This window comes from Amblyraja radiata, chromosome 1, assembly GCF_010909765.2.
Source record: "Amblyraja radiata isolate CabotCenter1 chromosome 1, sAmbRad1.1.pri, whole genome shotgun sequence".
Classification (NCBI taxonomy): domain Eukaryota; kingdom Metazoa; phylum Chordata; class Chondrichthyes; order Rajiformes; family Rajidae; genus Amblyraja; species Amblyraja radiata.
This window is the reverse complement of record NC_045956.1, coordinates 70,054,576-70,067,168: the sequence shown is the minus strand read 5'-3', so window position 1 is coordinate 70,067,168 and position 12,593 is coordinate 70,054,576. Positions and strand designations below refer to the sequence as shown.

The 12,593-nt window shown below is 42.2% G+C and overlaps 1 protein-coding gene across 2 annotated transcripts in view; it reads right to left on the bottom strand.

Moving 5' to 3' along the window:
* Positions 1-1,625: 1,625 nt before the first annotated feature.
* The window catches only part of fras1 (Fraser extracellular matrix complex subunit 1), a 518,669-nt gene continuing 507,701 nt past the window's right edge, over positions 1,626-12,593 (bottom strand). For both annotated transcript variants that reach the window (XM_033023871.1, XM_033023878.1), the window contains 4 exons: positions 10,656-10,822; positions 5,994-6,199; positions 5,061-5,207; positions 1,626-3,371 (listed from right to left, as the gene is read on the bottom strand). In XM_033023871.1, the coding sequence (XP_032879762.1) occupies positions 2,793-3,371; positions 5,061-5,207; positions 5,994-6,199; positions 10,656-10,822 (1,099 nt within the window). In that variant the 3' untranslated portion in view covers positions 1,626-2,792. The remainder of the gene's footprint in view (positions 3,372-5,060; positions 5,208-5,993; positions 6,200-10,655; positions 10,823-12,593) is intronic.

Sequence of the window (12,593 nt, the reverse complement as noted above, 5' to 3'; positions counted from 1 at the left end):
TAGAAATTAAGAATTTATGCAAACCCGAAGGTCCAGTACTTATTGTCTCGTTTTCGAGGGGATCACCTGATCTCATCTTATGTCAGAAACTGGGTATGAAGCTCGTGGGTTGAGTCTCGCTGTGTTTGACCATGTTCTGTGGAATCATACCACGTTAGGTAATTTAGCAATCAGTTTATTTATCATCAGCTCAACAAACCGATGTAAAAAAAAGAAATTCTAGCACCACAATTGGTTCATTCAGTTACTAGCTCGGATAAGATGAGAACTCACTCTGATCCATACTGAAAACGAAGGTTATCTGTTTTCTTGTTTATTTGCACTTAAATAGCAGAATAACTGATGTCAGTAATTTACCTGAGGTCTGCTTGTGCAGACAGTAATCTTACAATTCTGATATGATTTGTCACACAGCATAAATCTGACATAACGCTTGAAGTTTACTTGTACTACACCACTACACAGGGTATAAAAGCTACAGTTCATGATACATACAGTGCTTTAAAAATATTACAAACCAAGATTTCACTGGGGGTGTGAAAGACACCTGGATATTAACAATACCAATGTCTGAAGAAGGGTCTCGACCTGAAATGTTACTTATTCCTTTCCTTCAGAGATGCTGCCTGTTCTGCTGAGTTACTCCAGCATTTTGTATCTATCTATGGTACAAATTAACCTGAATTAAACTTGCCTCCAAAATGGAATTGCACTTAAAAAAGTAGGATATGTATACACTATGTTCTGTGGAGTAAAATGTGGAGTTAACAAAACATGATCTAATTCAGATTTTTAAGATATCTAAAGATTACATTAAGGATATTGTCAAACTGTCTTTGAAATTTTCATTTGTCTCAACCTCTTTATTGGTTTAGTGAGTTGCAAACTTTCACTGCCCTTTGTTGAAGAAGCACCTTGTTATTACCCACAGTAAGTCCAGTTTTAATTTTGAAGGTTTGTACCAAACCAGAACCCTATCATTCACAATTCTCCAACATTGATGATCAATATGGGCCAAACCACCATACATAACAAAACAGACTTGAATATCTCAATATTTTCATCTACAAGTACATGTGAGGAAATCAGTTGGGGCCTACAATGAGGTGACTGCCTCAGGGTGTGTGTGTGTGAGCGTGTGTGTGAGCGTGTGTGTGTGTGAGCGAGCGTGTGTGGCTGTGCATGTCTGCGTGTGTCTGTGCGTGTGTGTCTGTGCGTGTGCGTTTCTGTGCGTGTGTGTGCCTATGCCTACATGTGCCTGTGCGTGTGTGTGCCTGCGTACGTTTATAAAGTCTCTGCAAAAACAATGTTGTACAAAAACCAACCTTGCTCTGATCTGCCATCACTGGGCAACACCACTGATCTTGTTGTCCATCTGTGACATATGCAACAAGGGCCCAGAAAGAAAAATCCACGAAGTTTGTGACCAAAGAACTGAGCACCTGATTGTGTTTAGCCATTGGGAAGTGATTAAACTCCATCACTACAGAACACAGCAGTGGTACGCCACACATGCCCCAATGTGTTTCAAGTTCAAAATGACAGGTTAATTTCTTCTGCATTGGGTGAAAAAATGGCATGCTTAGAGTGGTTTGAAAGGACAATTAAAAAGTCAAGAGTCTTTCTTATTAAATAAAATGTGCTTTATTAGGTGAAAATATCATGTTAGGTGATTTAGCAGTCAGCTTATTTATCATTAGCTCAACATACCGATGTAAAGAAAATAAATTCCAGCACCACAATTGGATCATTTAGTTACTAGCTCGGATAAGATGAGAGCTCACTCAGTCGTCTGATCCATACTGAAAACAAAGGTTAATGGGTTTTCCTGTTTCCTTGTTTTCTTGCACATAAATAGTAGAATAACTGATGACGGTGGTCTACCATCAGCGAGACTACTGAGGTATTTTTGTGCAGACAGTACAGTAATCTTACAATTCTGATATGATTTGTCACACAGCATCAATCTGACATAAAGCCTGACGTTTACTTGTACTCCACCACTACACAGGATATAAAAGCGACAGTACATGATACATACAGTGCTTCGTAAAATGATACTGGTTTAAAAATAGCACAACCAAGATTTCACTGGGGGTGCAAAAGACACCCAAATAATTAACAATACCTGTCTGAGTTTGGTCTGTCCAAAGTTTTATCACGTATAAAAAATAAGTTGAAATAGCTTTCACGTTGAAATAAAGCTGATGGGTACAACAATCATTCCAAAACACAGAACCTGATGTGGTACAAATTAATCTGGATGAAATTTGCCTCCAAAATGGAATTGCACTTCAAACAATAGGATATTTACATATCTCATCCAATTATAAACTAACTTTTACATGACAATACGCATACGAGTGCATAGCTGGAAACAATGCAATAATACTCATGTAATTTCACAGGTATGTTCACACAAATGATCAGTCAGCCAAGCTATAAGAGAATGAAAATGCATTAATATTTAAAAGCATGCACAGTGATTGAGCTACCGGTAGACAAATGTTAACAGAGATTACAGAGAGACCGGAGATAATTCACCAAAGGCATCCATTTTCAGAGTTTTGCACTTGATTTAACGAGCACTGTATTAATGCTTAACATGCTTGCATAGAACGAGGTAGCTCAATTGCAAAAATGGATCACACTGCACAATCAGTAGCACTCAAACCAGTTTCCCTTTTGGCATTAAAATAGTTTTTTTTTTAAAGAACCACTCTCTTCACTGCCCTCACCTACCCCCCTTCCCAACCAAAAAATACAAATGTTATGACAAAATCTGTCAATCATCAAACCTCTGTTCCATCCTGCAGATTATTTTGCAGCTTAATGTTAAGGTTTATCTGCTTAACCTTGACACCCTTTACCCGAATAACATCATCATTTTTATTCAGTAAGTTGATGTTCTTCGAGCTGCAGTGTTTGGCATTTAAGTTCTTTTCAATCCTGTTCAGTGTTTTGTTACAAATTTCAACTTTTGTGTTCAGTGGATATTCCTCCGGGATCTCATTGGGGAATTTCTTCTTGTGCTTACACTTTCTCGCTACAAAGCAAGCGACGGTAAGGAAGAGGAGCAGTAGCAGCACGGCACCGGCGGCTCCACCTATTGATGCCTCTTTGTGAGAGGTTTGTGCCAAAGCCTCCAATTCCAGTCTCAAGGTCTTCATGTTGGTGCCATTTTTCACCTGCTCATGTTCGTTATCGTAAATGAGAGAGTCGTCGAGTGTCAGCTTGCCGTTGCGGCCCACCAGGTCTCGCTTGCTGCGCGTAAGTTGGTAGCTGAGCGAGCGCTGAACCCGTGGGCCAGACAGTGACTGTGGACCAATAATGTAGATGACTTGCAAGTACCACTGATGGCCGGCTTCCACCTGAGATGAAACAGCCAGAGAATGGTGCATGAAGAAAATCGCATAGGCAAGACCCAAGTAAACTGACACCCCCACCCACATTCACAATATGAAATACTGCACCTACAGCTAATGAAGTTGCCAAGTAAACAATCAACACGGCGCAGTAAAGGAAGGGACGCAAAGTGCTGGAGTAACTCAGCAGGTCAGGCAGCATCTTTAGAGACATGGATAGATGACATTTCGGGTCGGGACCCTTCTTCAGACTGATTGTGGGGGAAGTGAGGAGAAAAGGCGGACGAAAGAGAGGGTGGGGGGGTGGGGAAGGACAAAGCGTGGCAGGCGAACACAGGCAGGGGGAGGGGGGTCTGATGGCCAGATGGTTGGACAACGGCCAGGAATTTAAAAAAAAAACAGGTGAGAGACAAAAGGAACGAAGAGCTGAAAATTATGAAGCCCGAAGAAGAAATGTGGGTGGAGGACAAGGGGAGATATAGGTGCGTCCATCCCAGACAGAGGTGGGCGGGGGGGGGGGGGGGGGGGGGAGATAAAAGTGGAGGGGTTGCGCTTGTTAGAGGTTACTAGAACCTATTATTCTATTTGGGTAGCCTACAATTCAATGCAATGTATATTGAATATTCCATTTTCACATAACCAACCAGAGATAGATTCTTGATTAGTACAGGTATCAGAGGGTATGGGGAGAAGGCAGGAAAATGGGGTTAGGAGGGAGAGTTTGATCAGCCAAGATTGAATGGCAGAGTAGACTTGATGGGGCGATTGGCCTAATTCTGAGCTTGTCACTTATGAACCCCCCCCCCCCTTCCTCAACCCACCCCATGTTGCTTTCCTACTGAAGATAGACACAAATAGCTGGAGTAACTCAGTGGGACAGGCAGCATCTCTGGAGAGAAGGTGATGTTTCAGGTCCAGACCCTTCTTCAGTCTGAAGAAGGGTCTTGACCCGAAATGTCACCCATTCCTTCTCTGCAGAGATGCTGCCTGGCCCGCTGAGTTGCTCCAGCTTTTTGTGTCTATCTTCAATTTAAACCAGCATCTGCAGTTTCTTCTTACACATTCCTTTCCTACTGGTCCATTTAGTTCCCCCTCCACGTTCACCTTTTCCAATCCTCCCCTCCACTGTACCTATTCATCTGCCCATCATCCACAAACCTATCCACCTTGGTTTCTTCTCGTTGGCCTACCTCTCATATTTCCTCTCCCATCTGGCAATCATCCTCCCTTTATCTTGGTTCCACATTCAGCCTCTGTCTCTACCTTCTCCCTGCCACTGGCTCTTCCCTATACTGGTCCATCTGCCCATCACCCCATCCCTCACCCGATACCACCTATCAGCAATCAGGCCTGTTTCACCCCTCTCTTTACTTCTCCAATGCATGGTCTCGACTTGAAACATCAACTTCCACTTTGCTTCCACAGATGCTGCTAGACCCACTACCTCCCTTCGCTAGTTGACTTTCTGCATCACCATCCCAGTCATCAATGTATAAATGTTTGGTGCATTCCTTGCATTAGAAGGATATCCTTCCTTAAGTAGGGAGATGGGACCTGCACACAATACTCTAGTTGAAGTCTCACTGGAGCCATGTGTAATTGGAGCATGATATGTATACTCTTGTACTTAAATCACTTACAGGAAATTGCCCGCTATTTCATGACTAATAATGGCAATTCAGTGAACAGACAAACCTTGTAAAGAGCATCCACCTTCATTGTGAAACCATCCACTCCAGGCATGTCCCTCATTAGATGGAACACTGGTGCTTCGGAGGCAAACTGAGCATCAAACGGTACATCGTGAAAATACTTATCTGTTACTTCTGGTTGGTTCCGATCCTTATCAAGAACAAAAGGACAAGTATCAATAATCATCCAGAGCCAACATTTGGAGGTAATCTATCATAAGCATACTAAATCTGCTTATGATCCACACATCATACTGGATGATGCATAACTCATTTGACATTTCAAATCCCATGATATCTAGACCAGGACTGCAACACAAGCCTCAGACTCCTCCCAAGATGTCCTGGTGCAGGATCCAGGTGATAAGACATGGAATATCCTCAGTACTGGCCAGCACATCGATGTAATTACAAAGAAAGCCCATCAATGCCTCTACATCCGTAAAACTTGCAGATGTGTTATGTCGACAAATATTCTCTTGCTCGTCTACAGGGTAGAGTTCCACAGTTCTCCACATTGTTTCTCTTGAGGTCACTTCTTCCCCAGTAACAATAGACATACCAGGTACTGCCCTGCCTATGGTCATTTGTGGCTGGCCCTGATTGATCCTGGTCTTCTTCTCAGCTCCAGCTCTTCAACTCTCACCCCCTCACCCCTTACTTTCAGCCTGAAGATGGGTCCCAACACAAAACGTCACCCATCTTTTTTCTCCAGAGATGCTGCCTGACCCGCTGAGTTGCTCCAACGTTGTGTCTCTATCTCTGATTGCTTACATCACGGCTTTGTTTGGCATCTCGAATACCCCAGGAACGAAGGAGGTTACAGACGCTGTCCCATCCAACACAGGTACTGACCTCCCCACCTTCGAAGGGATCAATCGGAGGAGCTGCCTTAAAAGTGCAACAATTTTAAACATTTGCAGTTTATCAAACCTACCAAAAGGAGAAATCTATGCTTCAGATGTTTGTTGGGCTGGATGCAGCCATATTGTGGACCCTCATTATAAATAGTTCCGGTTGGATCGAAGAAGGGGACATAACCATCCTTCCCCGTGCACAGATACACCTTCTCTAGTTGTAATCGGTAGGCAGAGTTGAGGTTCTGGTCAGGATTCCACAGCACACGTCCATACAACCGTTGACCTATTAAAACAAGAAAAGTACATGAATCACCCTCTCCAGGGCAATGTTCCACAATGTAGTTATTAGCAATGTTCTGTTGTAATTTGACACATCTTTCTACATGCAACCACATACAGATGCTGCCTGACCCGCTGGATTACTTGTCCTTTTTTAAAATAAACCAGTAGAGTCATGGAGTCATACAGCGTGGAAACAGGCCATTCGGCCCAACTTGCCCCATCTACAGGAGTTCCACCTGCCTGTGTTTAGCCCATATCCCTCTAAACCTATTCTGTTCAGGTACCTGTCTAAATGTTTCTTAAACGTTGCGAAGTATTTGAAGTTGCTTGTGTTTCTCAACTTCTCCCAAGTATTCTAGTACCTGGTGGTAGACACAAAATGCTGGAGTAACTCAGCGGGACAGGCAGCATCCCTGGAGAGAAGGAATGGGTGACTTCTTCAGACGAGTACTTGTTTTATTTCAGACAATGTGCCAGGCTAAGGCTAAGTAGAAGCTGGTGAAAATGGGCTGCACAAGAATTGGCCTTGTCTTTAACCAAGTGCAGAAATTCTAGATACAGCTTTAATTATGGGAAGTTATGTATAATTTAAAGTACAACTTTAAAATAGTACAGATCAGAAAAAAACCCTCAACTTCTGTTATGTTTGGAGTCAGAAGAAAAAAAAATAATGAAAGGCTTCAGAAAATTGCTTGACTCTTAAAATGTAACTGCGGTGGTTTATTTGTGTTCTTTTGTAGTTAAAAATAGATCTCAAAGTTTGCTTGCTTCCTTTTGGTACAGAGATGCTGAAGACTGTTCCAGAGAGTCAAAACAATTACACGACTTCACTGAGAACTCGGATAGCTAGCTGGTCACTATCATTTATAAAGAGCTTTTTTATCTCTCAGATGGACAGTTCAGCAGGAAAGGAACCATTCTTTCTGAAGAAAGGACAGTTACATTGGCTGACAGTCCAGGCATGAGTCCCACTCTCTGCCCGTGGAGCAGTGACAAAGGCAGTGATCAGAACATCATGCTTGCCTGAGGAAGAAGGAGATGTGTTACTCATCAACCTCTCATTTACAGAAAGAAAATGAGAGGGGTCTCGACCCGAAACGTTACCTATTTCCTTCGCTCCACAGATACTGCCTCACCTGCGAGTTTCTCCAGCATTTTTGTCTACCTTCGATTTTCCAGCATCTGCAGTTCCTTCTTAAACATTTTTGTCTACCCTCATTTACAGAAAAGTGTGTTATGAGAATGGAAGAGAGTGTAAAGAGCTCTCCCTGCCACAAATATGTGACTTAATTGTTGTGTATTTAAGTTATGAAAAAAAACAAGGGACTGCAATGGATGACAATTCATAAAATTCCGCACATTCCATGGATTTATGGTAGAATAAGAGAATCATAGTCATACTGCATGGTAACAGGCCCTTCGGCCCAACTTGCCCACTCTGACCATCATGCCCCATCTACACTAGTCCTACCTGCCTGCATTTGGCCCATATTCTTCTAAACCCATGGAGGGATGGAGGCACAACATTTGGCACTCTTCAGTCTTCTGGCACCTCACCTGGATTTAATGATTACATCGTAAATCTCAGCCAAGACACCTACAATTTCCTCTCTTGCTTCCCACAGTGTCCTTGGAAATATTTAATCAGGCCCGGGAGATTTGTCTACTTTCATACGCGTCAGGACCTTCAGCACCTCTTCAACTGTAATACTGACTGCTCTCAAGACACTTCCAGTGACTGCCCCAAGTTCCCTAGTCCTCAGGTCTTTTTCCGCAGTAAAAACCGAGAAGAAATTCTCGTTGAGGACCTTGTCCATCTCCTGTGGTTCCACACAGCTTTGATTTTTGAGCGAACACATTCTTTCTCTGGTCACCCTTTTTCCATTTATGTACTTATAAAATCTCTTGGGATTATACTTAATGTTATCTGCCAGAGCTACCTCATGTCCCCTTTTTGCCCTCCTGATTTCCTTTTTTAGCTTGCTCCATAGTTCACAAAACTCCTCCAGGGACACACTTGAACACAGCTGCTTATATCTGCCCCATGCCTCCTTCTTACTCTTGACCAGAGCCTCCATTTCCCTCCATATCCAAGCTTCCTTACGTTTGCCTGCCTTGCCCTTCACCCAAACACGTGGATTTCCTAGACGCTTGGCAGCACAGTGACTTTACTTAGTTCATTCCTTTAATTAAAATAGTAACATTGGAATTTAACACTTTGCTCCACAATTTGGTTTCAGACTAGGTTCCTGGTTATGCTCAGTTTGCTAAAACTGACACGTGTCTTTACTAGTCAAAATAACAGAATAATTTAGCATGAGACTAGGATTCAAGACAGAATGACACTTTGTCATTAGATTACAGCATCCTGATGCTATGGCAGTCTGCGCTATTCTCCATGAAACTGGAATCATTCAGAAGGGTCATAGGTATACAAGAAGGAAGCAGACCTTTCCACTCAGCTCGTCTATTGCAATTAAGTTCCCTGTCGAATCAAGAACATTTTGCCTGTATTTGGCCCACAGCCCTCTAAACATTGTCTATCCATGCACCTTCCAAAAAACCTTTTATATCGTTGTAACTGCATCTGCCTCTACCACTTCCTCCGGCAGCACATTCCATATACCCACCATCCTCTGTATGACTGCATGAAAACGTTGCTCCTCAGGTCCTGTTTAAATCTTTCTTCTCACACCTAAAGACTAGGCCCTCTAATTTTAGACTCCCAAATTCTGGTAAAAAGACTGTGCCCATTCACCTTCTCCATGCCCCTCATGATTATATATGTCTCTATAGCTGAACTCTTTATTCAACAGACTGATTGACTTTGGTGAAGAAAAAATGTGCGTGAAAGAGCAAGAATAGTACTCACAGTTCAGCTCCTTGTTCCTGTAAAACAACAGTTTGGTTGTTCTGTACTGAACTTATCCAAATTTGTTCTTGGATTGACTAACCAGAGGCAATAACCTTCTATGATGGTCTTTGGCTAAATGTCTTACTATGTCCTTGGCTAAATTACTTATTCTGGCTCTGATCTACCAATACTAGATATTTTTTAGTGGCAGGTTGAATATGGGGTTTTGAACTCTCCTTTCTGCTGTCAAGGGTTTGCTATAACTTCACATCCCATTCCTATTAATGGTGAGTGAATGAATGGTGAGTTGGAAGCTCATTTAGAAAATCATGATTCTTTGACACATGAAGGACTTTCACTAACCACCATATTTGGACAATACTGGGTAAGGAACCCAGCTGATGCAATTCCTTGAGCGTCACCTGGTGCTACAGCAGAAACGAAGGGTTGTTTTACTTTTAAGGGAATGAGAGGAGCAACTGTTTTCTCCCAGAACAAAAAAATACCTTCCTCTATGGCACATGCTCCTTCCCAAACACCCCATGGACAGAGTTCCAGAAGGTCAGAGCCACAGAAGGTCTTATTCAGATCATCAGACTGCCAGCTGACTGTGCATTATGGCCACCCAAACTATGTTTGTGGAGGTAAACTGACCCTATTCTTTCAGAAGATGTATTTAAAAAGAACAAATACTACAGCCAATCAAATAAAGATCTAAACAAAGACAATAGATTGCTTACTGATTAACAAAATTAATTTGACTCTTGGGTATTTGTTAGAAGTTTGTTCTGTGTCTGGACCTGGGTCTAAAGTCAATGCTAATTAATCCTTAGTTTACTTTTTTCTATCCTTGGATGTAAACCGAGATAATTGAGCACATAATCTAGACTTGACGTTACATCAGTACTCCACTGTTAGAAGTACTGCATTGCAGATCAAACATTAAACTGGGGTCACATTTGCTTTCTCAGTTGAAAGTAAATATTTCAATGGGAATATTTTGAAGAAAACCTAGCAAGCTTTCTTTTCTTTCCCAGCTAACAGTTACCCCCTCAAGCAACACATAGAAAGAGGTCATCTGCTTGTCATTTTATTGCCATTTATGGAAACTCACTATGTACCGATTCCCCAAATTGCAACAGAAAATAGTCCATTAGCTGTAAAATACCATGGGTCATTCTGGGGTCATGAAATGCAATTCTTATTTCAATAAAAGAAAAGGTAGGAAAATAATATTCGCAAGGGCAATGGGGAAGATACAGATGATGCTCATAGTAGCTTTTATTCTAAGGAATACTTAGAACTCTGAGCTTGTCGTAATGCAGTTCCCATGACTACAATTTCCTATTGTAAAAGGCAACTGTATGTCTTTGTTGTTTCAGTACAAAATGAAACAAATAGATAATCAATTTTCTTTCACACATTTTACAAGGGGAAATAATATTGAGAGCATTTATCAAATGATACATGTCCTCAGTGATACAAGCAGTTGCTTTTATAACTTGAGGCCAAATAAGCAGAGAGACATGAAAGGTTAGTCGTAATAAAATCTCGTACATAAAGGCAAGAATGTGCTTCATGATATGTTTAAAAACCTGTGTACCCATTGAGAAGGCTCCTTTATAATCCATCTCAGCTAAAGACATCTTTGTTTCTGATGGATCCATCATAAAAACCTTTTCGTTATTGCAAAGGTGAAACTCTGTGTTGAGAGAGTAGACAACTGGAACTGGGCGATTTGTCTGTTGAAAGGCGATTGGAACAAGGAACCTACACGGAAAGAGAATAATATAACGTTAATGAACTGACTACCTCACAAGATGTTTATTTAAACTATCCAGGATGATGTAAGCAGCAACAATTACAGTGGCAATAAAAACAATTCTTCAGAATTGAGTCTAATGGTTTATTATTGTCATGTGTAATGAGATATTGAGAAAAACTTTGCATGCTGTCCAGTGAAATCAAACAATACATGCGTATAATCAACCCATTAACAAGTAGAAAAGGTAGTGCAAAGATAAATATACCACAGTGCAGATTATATTGTTGCAACTATATAGCGTTAAAGTTATACAGAGAAAGTGCAAATAAAGAAAAAGTGCAAGGGCCACAATGAGGCAGGTTGGGAGATTGGGAGTGCACCCTTAGCTTATGAGAGGACCACTCAGTATTCTGATAACAGTAAGGAAGACTTCAATTAATTCTTGATCTGATTATGTTACCTCTCATTTTTCAATGTGGAGTAGTTTCAGGTGGGGGGGGGGGGAGGGGAAACAGTGTACAAATAATCCTCCGGCATTTTCGCCACCTCCAACGGGATCCCACCACTGGTCACATCTTCCCATCTCCCCCGTCTGCTTTCCGCAGAGAGCTCTCCCTCCGTAACTCCGTGGTCAATTCGTCCCTTCCCACCCAAACCACCTCCTCCCCTGGTACTTTCCCTTGCAACCGCAGGAAATGCTACACTTGTCACTTTACCTGCCCCCTCAACTCCATTCAAGGACCCAAGCAGTCTTTCCAGGTGCGGCGCAGGTTCACCTGCACCTCCTCCAACCTCATCTATTGTATCCGCTGCACTAGGTGTCAGCTCCTCTACATCGGTGAGACCAAGCGTAGGCTTGGCGATCTCTTCGCCCAACACCTCCGCTCGGTTCGCAATAACCAACCTGATCTCCCGGTGGCTCAGCACTTTAACTCCCCCTCCCATTCCGAATCCGACCTTTCTGTACTGGGCCTCCTCCATGGCCAGAGTGAGGCCCACCGTAAATTGGAGGTGCAGCACCTCATATTTAGCTTGGGCAGTTTACACCCCAGCGGTATGAATATTGACCTCCAATTTCAGGTAGTCCCTGCTTTCTCCTCCCCTCCCCAGCTCTCCCTCAGCCCACTGTCTCCGCCTCTTCCTTCTTCTTCCCCACACTCACATCAGTCTGAAGAAGGGTCACGACCCGAAACATCGTCTATTTCCCTCGCTCCATAGATGCTGCCTCACCCGCTGAGTTTCTCCAGCATTTTTGTCTACCCTCTCATTTTTCAATCATCATTTTTTATGATCACTAAACATATGTTATTGTATTACATGTTGTATTTGGACATGTATTTTTATATTAATTTTAGCCATCAAATAATATGTGAGAATTGTATTGAAAGAGCAAGGCATAATTTTAACATATGGTGGAAATTGGAGATTTGGAGTGTATAGAGCAGAGCCACACTGAACTGGGGATTAGCTACATGCCCCAAACAATTGTGTCTGGTGGGGACAGATACAATGTAAATTTAGCACTTTGAGTAGCACTGGGATTTGAAAAGAAGCAAGCTTTACTTAAAGGAGGCATCTTCATGACCTGACGATGTCCTACAATAATTTAAAGTACTTTTTGAAGTGCACGTATACTTTCAATGTGGATAAAGCCAAGCAGCAAACATTATGCCTAGCCAAGTGCATAATGCTAATGCCCAAATAATCAATTTTAGTGATGTTGTTTGAGGAATAAACATAGGCCATGAAAGCAGTGGCTGCTCACGGACCACTTTG